The sequence below is a fragment of the Myzus persicae genome, unplaced genomic scaffold (assembly GCF_001856785.1).
Source record: "Myzus persicae strain clone G006 unplaced genomic scaffold, MPER_G0061.0, whole genome shotgun sequence".
NCBI classification, from domain to species: Eukaryota; Metazoa; Arthropoda; class Insecta; order Hemiptera; family Aphididae; genus Myzus; species Myzus persicae.
Window position 1 is genome coordinate 60546 of NW_019104225.1, and position 23475 is coordinate 84020.

At 27.3% G+C, this 23475-nt stretch overlaps 1 protein-coding gene across 1 annotated transcript in view; it reads right to left on the reverse strand.

Moving 5' to 3' along the window:
* The window catches only part of LOC111040212, a 46587-nt gene extending 23829 nt beyond the window's left edge, over positions 1 to 22758 (reverse strand). Inside the window, exons 1-2 of the mRNA XM_022324029.1 lie at positions 22582 to 22758; positions 18969 to 19139 (exon numbers count right to left, since the gene is read on the reverse strand). Coding sequence (XP_022179721.1) covers positions 18969 to 19139; positions 22582 to 22753 — 343 coding nt within the window. The 5' untranslated portion in view covers positions 22754 to 22758. The remainder of the gene's footprint in view (positions 1 to 18968; positions 19140 to 22581) is intronic.
* Between the last annotated feature and the right edge of the window lie 717 nt (positions 22759 to 23475).

Consider the following 23475-nt stretch of genomic DNA (forward strand, 5'->3'; position numbering starts at 1 on the left):
CATATATTACACAATAATACAATAAATGTTATATTTTGTAATTTTCTCCTTTTCACTCTCTCCCTCATATTTTTTACATAAATTTAAATATTATAGTAATTACTTATGAGTTATAACACATTGAAATGTAAATTTGAATTCAATGATTCACAACCGTTGTATAGGTACGAACAACGGTTATGACTGTTATGAGCGATGACGATTTGTCAGCCTATATTACTAAGTCAATTAAATGACATATTATTACTATTTAAAGCAACTTATTTTACTACATTAGTTATACTACTGTATTAGCAGATACCTACTACCTATCTACTGGTCGAATTAATTTTTGTCGAAAATTTTGCGTTCAAAAAGGTCATTATTGTGTATTAAATATAATATAATATTGGTACCTACTTTAAAAGTTTCAATAATATTTTTTTTTTTTTTTTAATTGATCCTGAGCCCGGCAACTGAGGCCATTAGCTATTAGTAGGTACTGTAGGTTTTTTTGTATTGATGGTTTGTAGGTTTTTGGAACGGTAGGGGGAACACGTGTGTGTTTGTTTTGGCAGAATTTCGAATGGGGCACCCGTAGGTTTCTGCCATGCCCCGGGGGTGGGGGATGGCAGCACTTGTTCTCCGGTCACCGCGAATTGTCCGGAGAAAAATGCCGCCCGGTGGCCGAGGATCGAACCGCGACCGGCTGCGTCGCAGCGGAAGAGTCAGACCACTCGGTCACCTCGTCCCCCAATAATATTTTTAATTACAACAAAATAACTAAAACCGTTATTCCTATAGATGTGAATATAAAAATATCTAATTTTGACCAAATTTGAAATTAAAATTTCTATGAAAAAGTTGTATTTTTAAGTATATTTTTTAATTTTTTGGTAACGGCAGAACTATGAACTACTTATTTCAAAATGTTTACAATTTTCAACAAACTTCTAAGTTAAAAAATAAAAAAATTTGTGACTATTTATTTTGATATTTTTTAAATGGCATATGTATAACTAACGAAACCTTGTATTCATTTTTTACATTTTTGACCCAGTGAAAATTTTTTTTAACAAAATATATAAAGCTCAAAAAGTGTCAAAATATTTTGAAAATGTTATCGTGTACAGAAAATGCTAATATAAACTTTGATGAAAATGTCAAGCATCCATAGTTTATCGTTTTTGAGTTACATTAAAAAATTATTTGGTCACGCCATGGAGGCACGGTAGTTATGATATAGGTTGATTTAGGTTTATGACGGATGGCCTTGAAGGTTGTGAAAAAATGATATAGGTTCAAGGAAAACATGTGTGTTTCATTTACAATTCGCATAATATCTATATAATATAATATCTATCAAACAATGGCAAAAAAATCCTAGTAATACTAACACTATACAACACGACGAGATTAACATAATACTGTAATTATTTGTAGATTATATGTGTTTTGTTTTTTCGGCATTGTCGGGCTGTGGTTGACTGTATACGACGAATCTGCTAAACGGTACAGTCTATATACGAATTTTAATTAAAAAAAATAAAGTACATTTGGCAAACTATTATGCAATTTAGGTTTAATACCATCGTTTTGTATAGATACCTGCAACTACATATTATGACATTAAACTATTATAGGAAATAATACATGTTTTTAAAAGTCCGCATAAATATACACAGGCTGCCGTTAACTAATTACAATGAGTAAATCACATTTCTTATAATATGTCGAAATTGCTATTAAGTAGTACATAAATAAACCCATTTAGTCAAATGTAATAATATTTTATTGTCTCTCTCCTGTGCGTTGCTACGGCAACCCATGCCCATTCACAGTAATATTATCACAGATTATACGAAAATAATTAAAATAATAAATAATTTCATATAATCTGTGATGTTATTTTGTAAAAACACAAATAATCATTTATTTAATATTATGAGTTCATTGGTTAGGAGCGTTGTATAATCAATCATGGAGCTTTATTTTATTTTTCAGCAATGTTATATAATATAACGATACCCTACACGCGTAGTACGATTTTAAAGCGTATATTATTATTTGCACTGTATTATAAACTTATCATATTGAGATCAGACCAAAAAAATGTCGACCACCAGTTACAGTTTTTGTTAGAAACCCTTGTCGAAGGGTGGGGTGGAGATTTATAATACTATACAGTCACGGTAACTGACTCGAATCGTCTGTACCGGATTAAAGCGTTAACATTTTATCCGGGTCGACTCTCGTTCCACTGCGGATCGCCCTCGAGGGCACAGCCGTTAAGTATATTCTGTTTGTGTGCTCTCTAGGTATAGCTTTTCTTCAATTTCAATCTGAAAATGTCACCATACATCCCGGGCATACTTACTGCAGGTATTTGAAAATTAAACAAAAATATTTTCGACGGTAAAATAACGTAGACAAGTTATAAAAGTGCGATATTGTCCGCGTTTATCATGGCCAGTCGTTTGTACATAATATACAGTCCACTGCGTGTTAAATTTATTTATTTTTTTGTATGAGATTTGAGTCGGGAAAAAAACAAATTTACGATAGCTATAAAATGTGTTCCAGGCCGTTTTGATAAAGCGACTGACTTACGCACGTTGTAGGTATTGTATGAACACTTATCTCAACGTCATTGTAACCGAAAATGCACGATGCAACGTGCTTATTGTTAGAAACGAAATGGGTTGGAAAATATTGTCTATATGCTATTCGGACGTTATTATTCAACCACAGACCGTAAATCGCGCGTAAGTTTTATCCAAAGTTCATCTCGTACCAAGACATATATGGGTAATAAAAAGGGTTCAATGGCAAAGTTAATATAATGCTCATAAAATATGATAATGTACCTACCTATTATTGGTGGCCGAAGATTTTTAATGTCGTTCAAACGGAACGTTTCGTTTGCGTTTTGCGTGTGCATCGCTCAATTCTTTGGTATTGTTTTCTATGGGGATAATATTATAATAATATCGCATTTCTTCAGGTACCTACAGATTGCGTTGATTATTATTTTTCGATTACCCACTCGTGTATTTTAGGTGAGCTTCGGCATTGTGTCATTTAATTATAATTAAAACAATGAAAAATTGTAAGTCACGAATACAATTTTAAATTTAATAGAATCCAATGAATATATTATAGCGTTATCATAAATACGTATTTAATTAAAGTTTGACAAGAGACTTTCAATACCATTTATATACAATGATTTTTAAACCCGTGTTACATCCCAATTATCGCGTATTATTGTTGTTAAATATCTAAATATCTACTCATTGTTAAATAATATATCAAATAAGTTGTATGCAGGTACTCGTAAATAGTAAAATATAATATTATACACGAGTATACATTTTAAATATAAATAAATAAATAAACAGGGTCAAATGAAACTTAAATAGAGTTAGGGGCACCTTATTCATGCATGACAATTGTGTATTGTGCAACGATACATTTGATATCGAACATTGAATTTAATTTCCAATTTAACTCAACAATATCAACACAATAGGCATAGGAATTCGCAAGTGTTTTGAATTTTTGATGTAATCCATGTACTCAGCGCAGTGCGCAATGATTATAATATGGTTTGGATATAAAACAAAGTTTAGGAACGTTCAACTACGACGATAAAATCAATAAAATAATATAGGAAGTAGGTATGCCGAACAAAAATACCAATCCAATCACATTGAAAAGAAGAACTACGTAGGTATCTTTAATTAGTGCGCAATACAGTACAGTCGTTTTCGGACGGCATGTTGTCCGAAAGATTTTTGTTCCCCCCTTAACAGTAAATAATATAGTAAATCAAAACCGCAGAGTATCATCTAGACGTTCCTATTTTATTCCCAGATGATACAGACCAACAGACAGTTTTATAACTTCTGATTGAAATTGAAATCCATCTTAAAATTGCTGCGACTACTTTTCATTTACAGTGCAAACATTTTCACCATTGTATAGAAAGATGGTAAGAATATTTACTGCAAGGCAGCAGTAAAGATATAAGTTTATTATTTAAGATAGGTAAGTTGTATGTATTTAAAAAAAAATGTTATCACTGGCAGTACAAATCGAGAAAATAACTTATCTTAAAAACATACTTACTCAGTAATTACAATTTATGTAATCTATTAGCCATTAGGTACATACAATTATATTACATTAGATTGTTGATGTGACTTTAATACCAGTAAAAGTGATTAGAAAAAATTATACAAACATAATGATTCACTGAGCACCAAGTCACCTCCTATTTTTTTTTTCAATTATGTAGTTATTTAAAATCTGATTTAGAGTTTGCAAGTATATTAAAGAAAAATACCATATTTTCAAATTAACAGGATTTGGTGTGCTACTTAAAAGGGTGTCCTGCAGAGATATAAACTTTTGTTTCCAAATTAGTACCCCTTTATTTACTGTATTTTATTTAGTAGATCATTTTTGTTGAATATTTTTAAATTCAAATTCGAACAAGTTATTGTTGAGTTATTTAAAGTCGGGTAATAACTAAAAAAGATGATTGTGTGTCGATATTATAATGGGTTTGGAATACATTGGGACTATGGTGAATTGACCATTTTAGTAATTTGTATTAATCTATAAACATTTATAATTTATAAATTATAGTAATGGCCCAAGCACCATAAACACCTTAGATCCAATAGGCAATATTACATCGATTTTATATTTTTGTAAAACATTTTAAGGATTATTATCCTTATCATAAACATTTCATTAACTGAAAAACTTCTCATCCAAATTTTGAATACGGTGCACCAACATTTGTAATAAAAGTATCTACTAAGGTTAGGTTCAAGAAATCAAAAATATAATCTTAAGTATATTAAATAATTTCAAAAGTAAAAATATAAATAAATTCATTATTAAAGGAAACATTAGGGGGTCAGCATGTTTGGTGAACGGTGAATCATGCTGTATATAAGTAGTAAACTATCAAACCAAAACTATTTGCATGCATATTATACGTATAATAAATAAAATTAAAAAATCAATACATTTTTGTTATCCCGTAAGTACCCGTATTAGGCCCACTGGTATTTGAATACAAAATATTACAACCGTGAAATTGTACCGAAAAAAAATGTATCATTTTTTAATTGAAAGCAAAAATTGACCTTTTGCAATCATGTAATGTTTAAAAGTACGTATCATTGGAAAAATAATGGAAAATTGTTAAGTTGTTTCAATTAAAAAAAAAAAAAACGTTGTTTAATTAAAATTATTAATTAGAAGTAAATAGTTATATTTTTAAATATTCGATGTATAATGGTGTATACTTTGGTATGCAAAGAAAAATAAAACCAACTAAAATATTTTTCTAATGGCAATATTTTTATCATTTTGTTGACTATACAATCATAAGTTTTATCTTCATCGTCTGCAGTTCGTCCATATTTTACGTCTTTTGAAATTTTCGTTTGTGTTGCTACAATTAAAATATTTGGGATAATTAGTAACAACCTTCTCGGCAAGCTAAAGCGTACAATGATCATTAGACCCTCTTATAAATATAATGCTGAACAATGGTCAATGATTTATTAAAAATGTCTCGTATCCGTCCACTTCAGCCGTTCTAGAACTTGCTATGTATTATACTATAATGGCAAGTAAGAAATTATTAAATTCATTCCAAATCTATCCATGATACTTTGGTTATAATATTTTTTACATACTGTTTGATTATACAAAAAATTACTTCAAAACCTCAAAATATATTATATTGTATGTCTGTAATAAAATAAGGGCAGTTTATCGAGTTTTACCGTTTTCATAGTTAGCTCTGTGTAGAAACTGGAAAATTGCTGAATACATACATACACTAGTAAAATTAATAATTTAACACAAAACATCAAAAATATTGTATAATACTATAACATTAAGTGTGAATGAATGTGCAAAAAATAAGTTTTACTTAAAAGTATACTTAATTCCAACTCAAGATTTAAGTAAAGTTCACAATCCAGAACATGCCCCATAATAACATGATATATATTCAATATTACGACATTATAGTTTGGATATCCATCATCATTACATCACATCGTACTTATTATATTTTAGATTTTGAGCGAAGCGATGAATGTATTGATCTTACAATGATGTGTGTTTTTTTATTTTATTTTTTTGTGTCGTTTTGGGACAGTCAGAAGAAAAAATTCCCAATACTTTTCAAAAGCAACAGAAAAAACAAACAAAAATTTGAGGAAAAGCAGACATTTTTACGGAAACACGGTTTTCGACAAAATCGATTTTGGTTTTTTATATAACTCTTAAAAAATATATCTTAGATATATGACGTTTTTACTGAATTTTTGATATCCACGTTTTCTATACACCATAAAATGTTCAAAATATTTTGACTCCTGTTAAATATTTTATAGGCATATGCAATTTTCGATTATTATTTGTTTTTTAAGTTAATGTTGATAAAAAATGTTTTGCGTGGTCAAAAAACTTGAAAATGTAATAGTAATAGTAAGGTTCTTTGTAAGTTGTTATTAGGTAGTGAAATTTTTTTTTTTTTAATTTTTACAAGAAATATACAATCTATACAGTTAAGCAAAATAAGTATAATATGTGAGATTGGGGTAACAAGCATTAAAGGGTTACGTGAGTAAGAAGCCACCCATCGGTAGTACTTAGCATTAGTGAAAATTAAAAAAAAAATAAATTGGTTGTAAATCCCCAATAACTTTTTATGAGCTTTTGAATTTAGAATTTCGACAAAATTCGTAAAAAATCAACAACATTTTTTAATGTTCAAATGTGGACGACATTACATATTATTAAATAACCAAGAATAATGATTTATGTTATTAATTTTATTGTAAATTAAAAAATATTATTCGTGGGTACTTGAAACTTTTAAATGAATAAATATGAATATATTTTATACACTCAATGATTATTCAAATGCAATTTTTTTAGCAAATGAATTTATCCTACTGTACTAATGCTTAATAGTAAAATAAATTATTTTATTCACAATAACATCATCAAATATACTAAATTACTCGGTAATATTATAGACTGACAGACGGTTTTTGCTCAAAATCGTTTTTCGTATACGATGATATTTTGTCATTGAATTCAAATTTAACACTATCTATTACAGTGACCCACTTGTAACTTACTGAACAGCAGAGTGACATACACTTACCCCTTTTTTTACCTTTTATTATGTCCAAATACATAAATGACGATATTATTGAACTTGAATTTTAAAATTGTTTATTGTAATACTTTTCTTTGTTTAAGGCGAACATTTTCATATCAACTGCAGTATAGTGGAATAACGTTTTACACATTAATGAGAGAATTAATTGATTTAATTAAGACATTCTTTAATTTTTTTAAATGAAATGTCTGATAGAAATATTACAATTTATATTTTAAATAAATTGTATACGTCCACAAGTGTAGAGATGTATAGATGGTTTAAACTATACACAGCGTTTAAAAGACATTATTGTAAACAGAAGTAATTGGGCTAACTTTAAAAGGAATATAGTCATAAACTTAGAAACATGGTATTATAATTTGGAAATTTAAGAATAATACCTTATATATGGTTAACATATTCGTATATTGTAAATAATAATTGTTTTACTTTGTTTCTTATTATTATTCATGAAACTATTCACCCCCATTCTTGTGTTTTACTACTGCTTTAATAATAATAACAAAAAAGTAATAAGCACGCGACTTATTATACATCATCGAATCATATTCGTGATATTAAAACGAAAAATTATACTGTCCTGAATACAGCATTTATTTTTTCGTGGTTTCCGTTAAAATCGACCAGCTATTATTTATATTATACAATTTTATTTATTTATTTGAGTAAAAAAAAGATGTTAAAAATTGTTTTGTAATTATAATCATAATGTACCCACTACACACATACGTCGTAAAACCAACTATTAATATAATATTATGTGAAATGAAATTTAATTATTACGAAAATGTATTGATATTATTTCAATTACTTAAAAAAATAACCGATTTTATTAATATTTTGATTAGTAAGCTACACATTATGGTATACAACCTGTCAACCTAACCTTATGGTTCGTGATTCATTAACATTTGTAATTTCTTGATATTTATGAACTATATACCTTAAGAGGATGTCTGCGCACTATTTGTTTTCTCTCTCTGACCCACGTGCACATGGAAAATTTACGTTTGACCGAACCAACCCTGTGTTATTACTTTTTAATAATAGAGTGAATTCAAATATTATCAAACATTAATTTAAGGACATTACCCTTTTCCTTATGATGGCTATTTTATGATATTTTAATTTTTATGTAAGTTATAAGCGTGTAAATTATTTCGATTTAAGAATGCTTATAAATTGTATGACAATTAAAATTAAAAAAATTAAAAAGTCAAAATAGGGACACAGGTAATGTTCTTATCTTAAAGTTTGATAATAAGTGAATTCACTCTAATATTAAAATTTAAAAGTAACAATACAGGGTTGGTCTTGCTAAACATGCATTTTTAGAGAGAGAGTGTAGAAATGTGATTTATACATGTATGAAAGTGATAATGCTTTGTTAAATTATATGATCTTAGAGAATTCGAGAAGTTAAAATGTTTTTCTTAAAATGTTTGCCTTAAATTTTGAGCAATACTTAATTTGATTGGTCCATAGTGTCCAATGTTCATACATAGGAAAATACGACACTCATATTATGGTAAACCCAAAATGCAATATAGTTGTTTTATGAATTTGAATAAACTGTAGATTATAAATGTTACATTTAGTATAATTTATGATTTATGTGTTGTAACCATGTAGATATTCATAATCAATGCATTGTATGTATATAAAGCCTAAATAACAGGAAGCTTAGATCAAAGATCAAAACAAGTTGTTTCTACTTATTCGAATAATAATGCAAAATGTCGGTAACTAGAGTCTAGAAGTAGTATTAGAATATAGGATATCAAGCAACCATACTTCATTCTGAGATTTATAAATACGGATGATATACCTCTGATGAAACAAAAAACTAAGATATTTTTTGAATGTTTAAATCTGGAGAGAAATATGAAACAGCAATAAATTGTAAATTTTCCATTTACATTAAGAAAGAAGAACGGAAAAATTATCGACACAAAACTTTTATTTTATTTTTTGAAATATTATGTGTGTTTACTTGTTCAGACTGCACAGATAAAATAATATCAGGACAAAGTGATTTTATAATTATGAGCTATCACTGATTATCACACATCGCATTTAACATTGATCATTTCAAATTTCGTGTTGTAGTCATACGTTTTCCGATAAAAAGTGAATCAAAACCGAAATTCTTCAATATTCATTCAACATTTTCAACTACTTTTGGCAAATGGTAAACAAATGTGAATTCACTAAAACTGTACACGAATCTGCTCATCCACCTCGATTCATGTATTTTAGTTTTTTAATCTTATCACCCTCCAGAGCGACAGGCACGTACCTGAAATCGTTCGTGAACATTCTGGACAGATTTTATTCCACGAATGACGATTGATAAATTTCTATGCCATTTATGGATCTCAATGAATAGTGAATCGCATAATATAGTAGGCATGTACTATTGTACTAGCTACCTCATAGGTGTAAACACTGTAAAGTGTTAAGTTATAATGATAAAAATGCTTTTATAATATTAATCACAATTGTACTCTTGTTATGGAATCTGTAGCAGTATCTCGTTATTAAATTTCCAGGATAATATTATAATATTATGTCTATTGACCGTATTAAATACTTACCGGTAAACGATTTTCCGTCATGGTAGTAATCCCTTCTTCATGATCTTATTTACTGTCTCAAAATATACTATAATTATATAGAACAAACATTGTTATGTGTATAATATAGTAAGCTCATGATCAAGCTAGCAAAGTATTACATTTTATCTTATCGGTTTTTAAGGCAAGCAATAATAGACCATCTACATCATTATTTATTATTTTATTTCAATTCAAACTTTGAATTAAAAATAAACAATTATAGAGTAGTTCATACAAATTAAAAATTCTGGAAATAATGTACACGTCATTATGTAGACACTTTACTACATAATGGTTTTATTTGAAAATATCTTGTGATCTTTTTTCATATTTTGTCATTAACGTGCAATGTAAACATTTGTTAACATACCAAGTAGTATAGGTACTGATATTAATCTTATCACAATAACCAAAGTAATAATCATAATTATCCTTATCGCATGTTATATTTGCACTAGTATATAATATGTTCATGATTTGCATGATTAATTGTTTAGTACTTCTGTGTTTATCATATTTTATCAAGCTGTACAAAATGAATTTGGATTCAAAAAAAAAATGTTTTTGATATCATTATTATGAGTATTACTTATTAAAACCATAATTATTTAAATAAATATAATTAATTTTGTGTAATTTATATTTTTCGGTTTTGCAGCTTTTTGGACACAGTGTGCGTCCAAGAAAAAAAAAGGTCGATGAAGCAGAACTCGTCTAAGAATTTGAATTGTTGTAAGTATATAAACTATAAAGTAAATCGTGTAATATCTAAATATTTTCATATCAAAAATGATTTGTTTAAATAAAACCATGTCACTAAAGCACATTGTTGGCAACTAGCTTCAAACAAATAAAAACGAATACAAAAAAACTAATATAGATTTTGTAGTCATTTTTCCTAAACTCAGCATAAAATTCTCATAGAGAATTTTTTTTTTAAAAAACGAAAATACATGCAGGGTAGGAGTAAGTAGTAGCTAAATTTGCGTGCTCCATTGAAAACAAAATAATAAAAATAATAATAACTTAATTTAATTAAAACGAAATAGTGCTCGAGTATAAAGTGCAATTTTCCTATAAACTAAAAAATAATTGTTTTTATTGTGAAATCATAATTACATTTTTATAGATTATAAAAAAAATTAAATTTGTAAATATAATGTGCCAAGTAGCTACACTTCGGTCTTAGTACATAATAAAAAATAACAACTTTTGTATTGGTATTATTATAGAAATATACAGTACCTACAAAGATAAGACGCATTAAATTAAATATGTATTATTATTTGTATTTTCTTAACATATAAATTTATTCTAAAGCTAATTTAAATAACTGTATTTTTTCTCTAAGGCGTAAATTTGGTTATCTTATGTATTATTCTTTGGTTTGCCCTGTTTGTTAACTTAATCTCATATAAAATGTATAATAAAAACATGGAAAATATGTACAAAAAAGTAAATACAATAATATTTTAATATTGTTGTACAATGTGCCTATCTAATTTAGAAGTACATAAAAGTGTATAAACAATTATGACGTTTTGTCTATATTGTATAGTTCTATAACTTAACAAAAATGTTTTTATACTTATCGTATTTTTTATAAAATAATTATTGTGAGATGAGAATTGTGTAAATTCGATTTAGAAAATAATATCTTAAAATTACTGCAGAAAATAAAAAATGGATTTTATTCAAACTTATTATACTTATACTGTTCATGATGTACATATGAATTATTATTTTATCGAATATAAGATAAAGATAAGAAAACAAAAATTAAATGAGCATAATCAAAAACGATATAACAAACGCGCACAGAATACGCAAATCTTGATAAAAGTATCCGAATTGAATCTAATTGCAGATGGTGCAATAGCAATAAAATTCGATACTTCTGTTACAGATTAAATTACAAAGTTTATATTATTAAAGTAGACAGCAGTAGACAGTGTAGAGAATATAAATACGAACGTTTGTAGTTATGGTGGTATTGCAGTCCATGGTTAATCGTAAATGAACATTCTCGGAATGAAAAAAGTTGGAGCTAACACGTTATTATGTCGTAGACGATGTAAGTATACCGATGAAAAACGGTAGACAAAAATATAGTTTACTCGACAAAAAAATAAAACGTATCAAAGGTACATCCATATATATATATATATGAGTTGTAATTGTCGTTATTATTGATTAATGGGATAAAAATAATAATGACAATAAAATTGTTTAGAAAAATTTAATAACAAAAATGTTCCTCGACTACAAACATTTTTGAGAACACAACTTTTAAAGACCCTCATTATATTTTATTAAAATGAAATGCTTTGGCTGTTATATTATTTTGTTTTGATTTGGACGTCGTCGAGTGAAGTATATGTACTAGGAAATTTGTTTCAGCTTAAACCAGTGCTTTTAAATCATACCGTGCTTGAAAGGTATTCGAATAATAATTATCATTTAAAATCTGTAGGTATATTATAATAACAACTTAAAATTAAACTAATTAAAAAACTAAATTATGACAAATCATGTCATACAACAATGGAATGGATTAATATTAAATAATATTAAATATTCAAGGATAACAGACAAATTCATCGTAGTAAACTATTAAAGGATATAGTTGAGAATATGATTGGCCCGTGGCTGTAAAGGACTTAATGTTAATAGTTACTGTGAATTGCATGGAGTAGGTACGTCAGCGTAATGAAGAATAGCAATCAAAAAGTTAGAAGGGTACTGGAGAAAAGATGACTCAGTGCCATGGTTATGAATAACATATAGCAGGAATCATTTAAATTCAATTCGAAGGAATTATGAGTTCCTTGATTCCTACTTAACCACATACAAAGAGGATGAACAATTTTGGGATCTTCAGCAAGGTATACTGTATTCTAATTTTAATTTTAATTTTATTAAAAAAATTTAGAAAAACATTGCAAATTAAACTTCTAATACTTTTAAACTTAAAGTGAAATCAATACAATATGATTAAGAATGGTTAATGACGGATGCAACCAAATTATGTTACCAACAATTAAATTAAAAATTAGAAAAAAACTTTTATAAAAGCCATAACTAAATAAATACCTGTCTTTTGTTATTTATTATATTAGGTTATTAACATAAATTGTATTATTACCTATAAAATAGAAAAGCACTTAGGCGATAGTCACTCAAAATAATTTTCTTTAAAAAAATACATACCTAATGGTTAGAGTGGTTTAATGTTACTGTGTATTTTTTATTTATATGATAGCAAAATATAAACTATTAGTTTTTTTTGAATTCTTTTAGTTTTAAGTTTACCTAAATAACTTATTGAAAAACATATATTATATTCTTAAACCTTTATTATAATACAAAAAAATAAAGAAAAGTCAATATTAATAAAATTGTATTTCTATATAGCACTGTAGTTGTATTTTTTTATATTTTTAATTTTTATGCTTCTATAAAACTATAAGTCGATAACCCTATTTTACACCTTTTCATTAAAAAAATTTATATTTTAATGGGTAAACTTTTTTCTTCGTGGATGTTGTATATTATTATAATAATTTACTAAAATACTACCTATTTATTGATGGTTTATCAATTTGCAGTTGATATATTATATTTTTTGGTGTCAGTTAAATAAATTATAAATAATATTAATTTAACGATTGTGTTTTAGTGTGACGATAGTACTTAAAAATGTCTTGGGTGGGATAATGAGTAAAAAATATATTTTAATAAATACATAAAATCTAAACAGTTAATGCTTAATTCTAATCGTTTGCATTATATCATTATGTCTAGCCATATTTAGTCATAATAGCTAAGTAATGTTTTTTATGTGAACGAAAGTTTACCATGGTTTTGGTTGCCTATCCCTTAAGAACAGTAATATATGTATATATGTAATGTAATGTATATATATATATTGTTTTTTTATTGGTTAAGCATCAACTACATAGGTTATGTAATATATATATTTAATGTACAATAACAAATATTAATTTTTTTTTTAAATTAATAGTACTTCCATCTCAATATAAAGTATTTTTGTTCTTCTTAAATTTTGTACTAAATGTTTTTTAGAAGAATAAATTTCTTTAATTCCGTATAGTTCCCACTAAATTAAACTAACTGATGTGATATTTAAGTCCTCTTTCGATTCATTACTGAGATAACATTGTATAAATTGTTAAATAAACATTGTAAAGTCGTCATTTTAATAGCATATATAAATCTAATTAACCTACAATCAAATAGTATATTGAATTTTCAAGTATCGATATCTTCTGATTTTTTATTAGTTTTATGAACAATATCAACAAATTAATCATATAATAAGATACCAAGCTTTAGCATATATTTTGTTTGAACTACATACAACTTAAAATATAGCACAATACTCGTATTTCACTTTTTATTTAGTAAAATATCAAATACTATTTATATTGTATCTTAACTATAACTAGTTGAAACTATAATTCATATTTAGCTGAACAAAAAAAATATTCTAGAAAGATGTTAGGTCATTATATTCTGTTTTGCATAAAAATTCATATTTTCTAAAATAAATAAACAATATTGTTACCATAGTACAGCAAAACAAGATTTTCGTACTCTTTGAGAAGTAAGACAATTTAAAGCCCAACTATTTTTATTGACTTATAAAGTTTTTAGTGTTTTTACACTAAATTGAGTTTATATTTTTATTAGAAAATGTATTCCATTTAGGACCGTTTATAGAATGCGATAACTTTTGGTTTTCAAACTGAAATCTTAAAGTTTCATATAAACCAGGACAAGTGGTTTTCATATGTAAAGCATATTTACGTTGATTATTTAACGTTTCAAATTTGTGTTATCTTTCTTAATATTTTTAAGGCCATATGATATTATATGGTCTTGTAGTTATAGTTTTATTTGTATTTTTAAAAAAAATATGTTTTATTTAATATTTTGAGTGCTAATAATAACAGTTTATTTAAAATAAAGAGACGCTACAGCCACACCAACTCCAAAGACTCGGATTCTTTTTTATATTACATACACATTTCAGTATATGAATAATATATTATTTACTCATTTTTATTTCCACAACAAAACAGCTACATTAAAAGCAAATAAGAGTTGAACGTTTTAGCGTAAATACAAATAATAATAAAAAACTGAGACTTGACAGATACTTTTCGCATGACGTTATTTATTGCACAAAACGAATTCAGGCGATGCATTTTCTTATACTAAAAAAAATAATTCAGTTTTCAAACAGCAGCAAGAAAGTAACTTTTATTTTTATATATATTTGTCAACACCTCATAATTTTCAGAATAAGATTATTTATATTATTATGAAGCCACTAGAAGATTGAAATATACAACTTGGGTGGGCAGAGATAATAAACTTTTTGTAATAAAAAATTACCAGGTGTCCTCCTGAAGAAAAAAAAGGGCTAATAAACTATAGCAATCGAAATGTATATAAATCATAGTTAGTGTCACCGGTATCGTAGTAGATGAATTCTGTCGTCCTAATTGGATTAATTATTTATGCTCTACCGAAAACTTTTGTTTGTTTTTTTTTTATCGTCTTATTTTTGGTTGGTTTTTGAAGTGGCACTATGCCAAAAATTTCATTCCACAATTACTCACCACTAAGATTTCTATTCGAATTTACGACTGCAATACAGGTGAAAACAGTGAACCAAAAGAAGAAATATTTTGTGTCGCCAAAACCTCAAATCCATTTGGTCACCATTCAACTTTTAGATTTTACAGCTTCTCTGAATTAAAACTTGAAACATTTTATAAGCCTCCCACGTCTAGTGATATGCACCAAGTGACATTTGACAAGTCCTAAAGAGACGACACCGATTAAACTCCCAATACGGCTGTATTGTATATTACATAAAGTGCTCGATAAAATACTATATATTTATACCACTCAATTGCATTTAAGCTTGGATATTGGAGTAAGTATTTAGAATTTTTTTTTCAATGGTAAACATAATAAACCTACTTCCGAAATATTTGTGTATTTTTATGTCTTAAACGATATTTTTATTCATTATCACGTTAGAAAATAATGAACTATGTGGAACCTAAATGTATTTTGTAATCAAAATATTTTTTTAGAATATGATGATTTATCATTAGTCTTACAATAAAAAAAAAACTACTTATTTGGTGCTTTTTAAATATTTATTGAAGTTTTCATACTTATAGAAAACTTGGTAACTTAATTTCTACGAAAAACAAAAAATAAATACTTTAGTTGTATAGTAGTTGTAAAATATTTATTTGTTCAGTTCAAATACTATTGTAAACTATGCAACTCAAACCAAACTTCTATAAATACGTCCAAATAAATAATTATTTACTAAGTTCACAAAGAAAACTTTGAATTTCATTATCAAAACAAGTACTACATTGACAAGCTTATTTATACTACTGCACAGCAGAATTATCATTATTCGTAAAAGTGTTTTTCAAAGATGTTTTTTTTTATGAAATTCGAATCAAACTCAGACAAAGTTGAATAGATTAAAATGTTTTCAACTTCACAAATCATTTCATCTGACCCTAAGTAAACAGCATTAACCTAATCTTCAGCGTTTGTATTACTGACTGTTTTTGAATTCTAAGAAACCCAATAAAATGTATAGGCTACGAAATAATAAAATAACTTTTACACAAAGCACTGAATGAATACCATTACTTAGTGTAAAGTTGATGTGCAGTCTGAATAATATGCATATTATGTTCATCATATTATGTTAATAATTATTAACATCGAGATTAACCTTCTGTACTCTTTAATATTTGGCCCCAGTGGTGGATCTAGGTTTTTTTTATGGGGGATGCTTCGGTTAAGGTATTGTATTCTATTTACTCCATCCAGATGGCACGACCTTTTTTTAGTCCTAATATTCTACTAAATATTTAAAAGGATAAACATAAGTGACACTTTAAAAATACTACTAAAATCTCTTTATTTAAAAAAAAAATTCTACTCTGTAATAAAATAATAAAAAGTCCATCACATCCACTAATTGTATTTTTTAATTCTTTATAATTGATTAACAAAAAACAAATAACAATTTTTCGGGCCATTTCGACCTATACTCTAATTCCATCCCCTTTTTTTTCCGAGTGAAGGTGTTAACTACTTGGTTTATATCTATCTGTTTGTGAATATTTAACATGGTTAAATCATTTAGACGTTATTCAGACATATTGGACCGTTAAACATTTTTCGAATTCTTCAAGGTTGAGAAGAACGCTCTGCTGTGGCTGTAAAAACTGGTAACTTGGCAAAAATTTCAAATTTGTTATAGTATTTTGATGTTGGGGAAAAATTCATTGCAATGTTCTAATGCCTTAACAGTAGTTTGTGGATTATTTTGAATGTTGGCCCACTTTTTTTCCCCCAAATTTATTTCCGCTTTCAATTCTAAATCCGAACCTTCAATAACTTCACAATGCAATTTAGCGGTCCTAATATACTATCAGTATCATAAAAGTTAATGTTTGCAGGAATTAGGATTTCTAGTGCAATAATATTATTACATTTTTAATTAAATCTAGAATCAAGTACATGTACAATATAATCCAAAAATTGTATAAATATTGTAACTCTAAGCCAAACCGTAGGCTTAAAACCAATAATATTACTTCTTTGAGTTTGCTGACCACAAAGTCGAGGGATTTTTATTTCTTATCCAAACATTTGAGCTTTTTTGGCACCAGACACAATATTCATGTCTGATACCCATGGTAGTGATGTATCGTTCTAATTTTCAGTCACTTCTGGTTAACACTTATCAGTATTTTTGAGGAAAAAATTACTTAATAGTTTTTTTTTTGTTACTTATTTAGCTTATAAACGGCTCACTGAAAAATACGTATGGTATGTAATATTTGTTTTTAACCAGGTAACAATATGCCAAGGGGGTGCTGTAGCAATCCTAGCACCCCCTCCGAACCCACGCCTGTTTGGCACACATCGATAGTTATGTTTGATTGCCGACTAAGTTCAATATTAAGGTAATGAAAATATGACAGATAATTGATTGGTGATAATCAAAGAAAACTAAGTACGACACAATTAAACAAATTGTCTCCGTATAGTTTTCTTGTTGTTGTTATAAACATATATAGTTTCTAATGCGGGGATGGATTTCATTTCGTATTAGGTTCCAGGTTGTTATCCTATCACGGTAAAGAAATGTCAACCACACTGTGCACGCATGCGTATGGAATATTATGGGTTCGTCATCGACACGGAAAAAATAACTCAGTCCATTATACACCCAGATAATATATTTTAAACGAGCCATTTTTTCGCTTCAGGTTATTTAATACCTTGTGTTAACAATGGAATATTAGTTTGCGTAATATTTTGAACAAACACACCACACACGCGCGCATACAGTCATAAAAAAAACCTTTGGCGTACCGTGAAATTTTCTTTAAGTAATCTTCCATAAAGCAGTATATGTATTATAATACAGTGTACGGGAACGCGAAAAGGTCAGAGTAATATTATCTGCAAGAAAAATATGTTTTGGTCTCGAAATTAGATTTTCGCGTTCACCTACTACAACACACCTATACGTATAATATACTATTTATGTATAATAATGCGGGCTTGGTGTACTATAATAATGTACTTGCGCGGCGTTTACACAGAAAAAAAAACTTTGCTCGATGTTCGCGGGGGAGGAGCTAAAATATGAAAACCCATTAACGATATTACAATTGATAATGCACACGGACCGCTTACCTATATATGCGCGTAACACACATACGTGTATATAATATAATATTATGTGTGTGCGCGTGTGTGTAGGTATGTATAAAGTTATATAACACCGTCTCGGTATTCAATCAAGTCGAAGCGGAACTTCATTATACCCACGCACGTGATATCCGTGATTTTTGTAGGGTCGATTGGATGTGGTGGTTGGGGAGGAGGGAGGGGGGGGGGGGTTGCACTCGAATACATACAGCACATAATATGCGTATATATATTTTATAGAGGTGTACGTTGCAGACGTGATAATATTACGTTTTTAACCCTATACAACGGTTGGTACGTTTTTTTTTTTTTTATTATTATTTTTTAAATGCAATTTTTTCCCTTACCCGATTTCCTCTTGGAGAAACAGCACGAATGGGAGTACGCGAACTGGAAAGTGCCGGCCAACAGGGACCCCAGATTGGATATGCACAGCAACATTAGCGGCACGCCGAATAACGCGTAGACCATAGTTACGATTTTGCCTTCTGGTGTTTTTGGTGCCAAATTACCGTAGCCTGAAAAAAAAAACACACTCGTTGAATGAATAAATATATTAAAGGGATTTTAGGGATGAAACGTTTTATGAACGATTCAGGTTAACATAATATTTTGAAAAATTAAATTTAAAATATTGGTGTCTTCATTACATCAATATTATGAGATACATCACAATATTATAAAATATCATTATTTTAACAGTAAACACTCATCATCTTGAAAATATTACGTACATTTTTTTTTACATAGCTGTATAATTATAGAAAATATTTGTTGAAAGAAAATGAAATTTTTACTTTTTTTTATCTTAGTTATTTAAATTTTGCCTTTTTGAATATATTTTTAAGAATTTGTATAGACTATATGAGTAAAGTAAAGTCATTTTGTATTATGAATACATAATAATTATATAAGATCCAAGTTATTCAAATAAACCCATTTTATTAGTTCTTTTCAGTTATAAAAAAAACTGAAAGACGTGATGACATCAAATCATATATAAAAAAAAATTAAAAAACATTAATATGCTTTGAGAGATACTGCATGTAGCAAATATGCTATATGCTTCGTTTAATAGCAAGTTAAATGAACCACCATGGTATTGTAAAAAAATATATCATTAACCTTATGTTTGTACAATCTTACCCATTTTAAGGATTTAATTTTTCTGAACAATAATAATTGCCATAACAAGAAAAATTGTAAATCAATGAATTATTCTAAAATTTTAATTTCACAATTATAAATCAAAAGTATTTAGGCACTTTGTTTTATGCATTATTTTATTAAGGGGAAACAAAAAAAAACTATTTTTAATCTTTACAGATTACTTAAATATTTAATTAAAAACAATCATTGAAATAATTGTTTTCCAAATTAAATTTTCTTAACTATCAGTATTTTATTACTAACAAATATAAATGTTTTTGAAGATTATAAGTAATTTTGACACGTCAAACTCATTTTATTATTTATGGATATTTAATATTTAACTGTAATCTCTATTGATGAATATTGTTGGAACGTAAGAAAGGCAATTTATGGAAAGTACATAAATACAATTCGAAATTTGTTTCCATTTTATTATAACATTACAAAAACGGTTTTAACTTATAGTTTTATCATGTCAAACGTACCTTAACCGAAAAAAAGCTACAACAATTATCAGAATCTAATAGAAAACAATCTTATTTGGTCACAAGATAAAAAAGCAATAGTTATTCATAAAATGCAAATTATAGTCTCAAGAATATTTTATATCAGCAAGTAAAAAAATAATCTATGCTTGAATATAATAATTTTTCCATGGCAAAAGGATTTTTAATTTCATATTAAGGAGAAAAATGTTTTTTTGCTAAGGATTTTGGAGTGTGAAAATCCAATTTTAAACAAGACATTTATTAAATATCTACCTAATTAAATTATTTAAAGCTTATGCAATTAGAGTTATATAGTAGCACATATATAGATACCCCTTAAAAATGTTGTCCCAATATTTCGTTTATAAAAACGTCAAACACCTTCTCTCGTTTGGGTATCTTGCATGTTCTTTTGTGTTGTGCTGAGTTTTATTTGGTTACAAATAGTTTTTTTTTCCTTGCCGAGAAGTTAAGTTTATAAGGGGAGTAATAAATGTTGTGTTTATCTTTTATATAGTTTCAATAACTATTTAAACATTAAAACAAGTGGATAAAAATTTAAGACGTATGTTTAAAAGTAAACAACCTTTAGATTTTATTCATGGGGTTTTTATTCAACTTAGGAAATACTTTGAAAGTTTATTATTTTCAAATACATTGTTATATATTATTTTATTTTATTTGTATACTTACATTTCTTTTAAATATTTACATTCTTACACGATGTTTTAAGAGCTTAGACCACCTTTTAAAGATTTACTTAATGTTTTTGTAAATTGTATAATTTTTTTAATTTCTATAGAACCAAACCGAAGAGTGTATAAATAACACTATAACTGATATGAATATTTACTTTATTTATAGTTTGCAGTTATTTGCTAAACTAATTTCAGTGGAAGTAACGAGGAGACACTTAAACACTGTAGTACATTAATATCTGATAGTTTATTTAACAGTTTAGTTAAATTTCGAATGTTCTTACTCCTTAGTTGATATAAAATTGAATATTACAGTAAATCTTTTTAAGATAACAATTAAAATATCGTATATTATACAGCATTATAGAAACATTTTAATTTAGGTACCTTTCGTAAGAAATTGAGTAGGTACTTAAATTATCTAATATCTTGTAACTGAGATGAATTTGATAATTTGTTTTGTCGATTTTTATACTATTATTACACCCTAACTTTTTGTACTCAATATCATTAAAAACCTTAAATTAAAATATTAATATTTTATTATTATTAGTAATTGTATTGTTTTGAATAAATTAGACACACCCTTTTGTCGAATATAACTTAAAACAGTGGTATTATTAAGTATAACTAGGTACTTTTCTACCTTTTTTTCATCATTTGTAGTCTTCATACCTACCTTGTTGATTAATAAAGATAATACTGCATAATTTCTATTCAAACCAAAGTTACAAAAGCATCTAAAATGTATGGGTAACGACAAAAGTATTAAAACACATTACAACATTAATATTACTTATTATAATATAAATTAACGAGCCAATTAAATATTAATATTACTCAGTTTATTAATATGTTCAACTTAACAGCACTTGTTTTAAGAGAATCTACAATATACTCAGTTAATTATAGTAAAAAATATTGTTAATGTGTTCACTGGTTTATTTTAAAAGAATTAAATGATACAAAATGTATATAGCATTATAATTTAAAAAAGTTAAATCATTATAATAAATTAAACATTTTTGCCTATTTTTTTCTATGAATAAAAATAAATGATCATACCTACTATAGTAATACCTTTTAATAGTTATATGTTTTAAATCCATTATTATCTCGAGGGTTGATACACAATTCGATTGCTTTACTTATAATTGTATGGTTTAGATAATTAAATCACATAATTTAAATAGCTTATGCCATCTCTTTAAAAAAGAAATTTCACCCAAACTCCTCTTGGTAATTTATTGAAATCACTTACATAAACCACTTTAGTTACAAACACTATAATTGTTTTATTCCATATTTAAAATGTCAATTTGGTTTTACAAACCTAGCTAAGCAGCACACTTTGTGTGTAAACTTTAAAAAACAATCTTTATTTAATTTAAATAGAAATGATTCCAATCAGAGACATTAAACAAAAAAAAGTTCATAAGATGATCGGTTCAAAATGAAAGTTTGTCGGAAACGTCTCACCCGCACGGAGTCAAACGCATACTACGTGATGCAGCTTTCAGTTTTGAATTTAATTCGAAATCATTTTACCGTAACGATAACGAATCACACAAAAGTATTATAATTTATAAGATATACAATCGAGAAACACGTGTAACGCTTACCGATTGTCGTGATAACTGTGACCGAGTATAATAGCGCGCCTGTTAATGACCACTGTTCCGTGTTCTTGCTGTCGTATCCTTGTATGTTTTTTGTTGATATGATCTGAGTCTCAAACTTGTGCAGCGGTTCGTATACTAATTTCGTCCAATTTAATTCGTGTAACACGTGCATTCTCACTGAAAACAAATACATATTGTAACAAAATAAATACTTAATTCCAAAGTGCCTGTTTGAAAATAATCAAATACTACGCACGAATGCGATTCCGCAGTGGCGTACAAACGGTGTTTGAGGGGAGGGGCGTGTTCAAACCCAATTACTTTAATTATTTGAATTTAAACTTTATCTCTCTTAAAATACATACGAACTTGAAATATGGATTTGATAAAAAAAAAAAACAACAATAAGTCAAGTTGATGAATTAAAAAAATATATAATTATTTATATTGTAAAATATATTTCACGAATTACATAATAATAATAATATATAATTCAATTTTACAGACTCGCGGTTATTGTCAATCATTCCAAATTATTATTACTACTGTTTTTATCATTATTTCTGTACAATATATTGTGTTAAATTAAGACAAATTGATCAAGACGTATTCTATGATTTTATGCAATACAATTAATTCATTCAAAGTCTGATAGGTAGTAACAGTAAAACTTAATGTTTTCAAAATCAATAAATAAATGTAAATAGAAATGTTAACGTTACTCAATTTGAAATGCATTTATATTACATTATTACAGCCATTGTAGTGACAACAGTCAACAACACAGCATATCTGTAGTTAATCATGCAATTAATAATTTTGGCTGCTTAAATTGTTTTTGGTCAATTAAAAAAGAAGGTCCGCTTTTAAAATCTGAGTGCATCTGTGTGACCT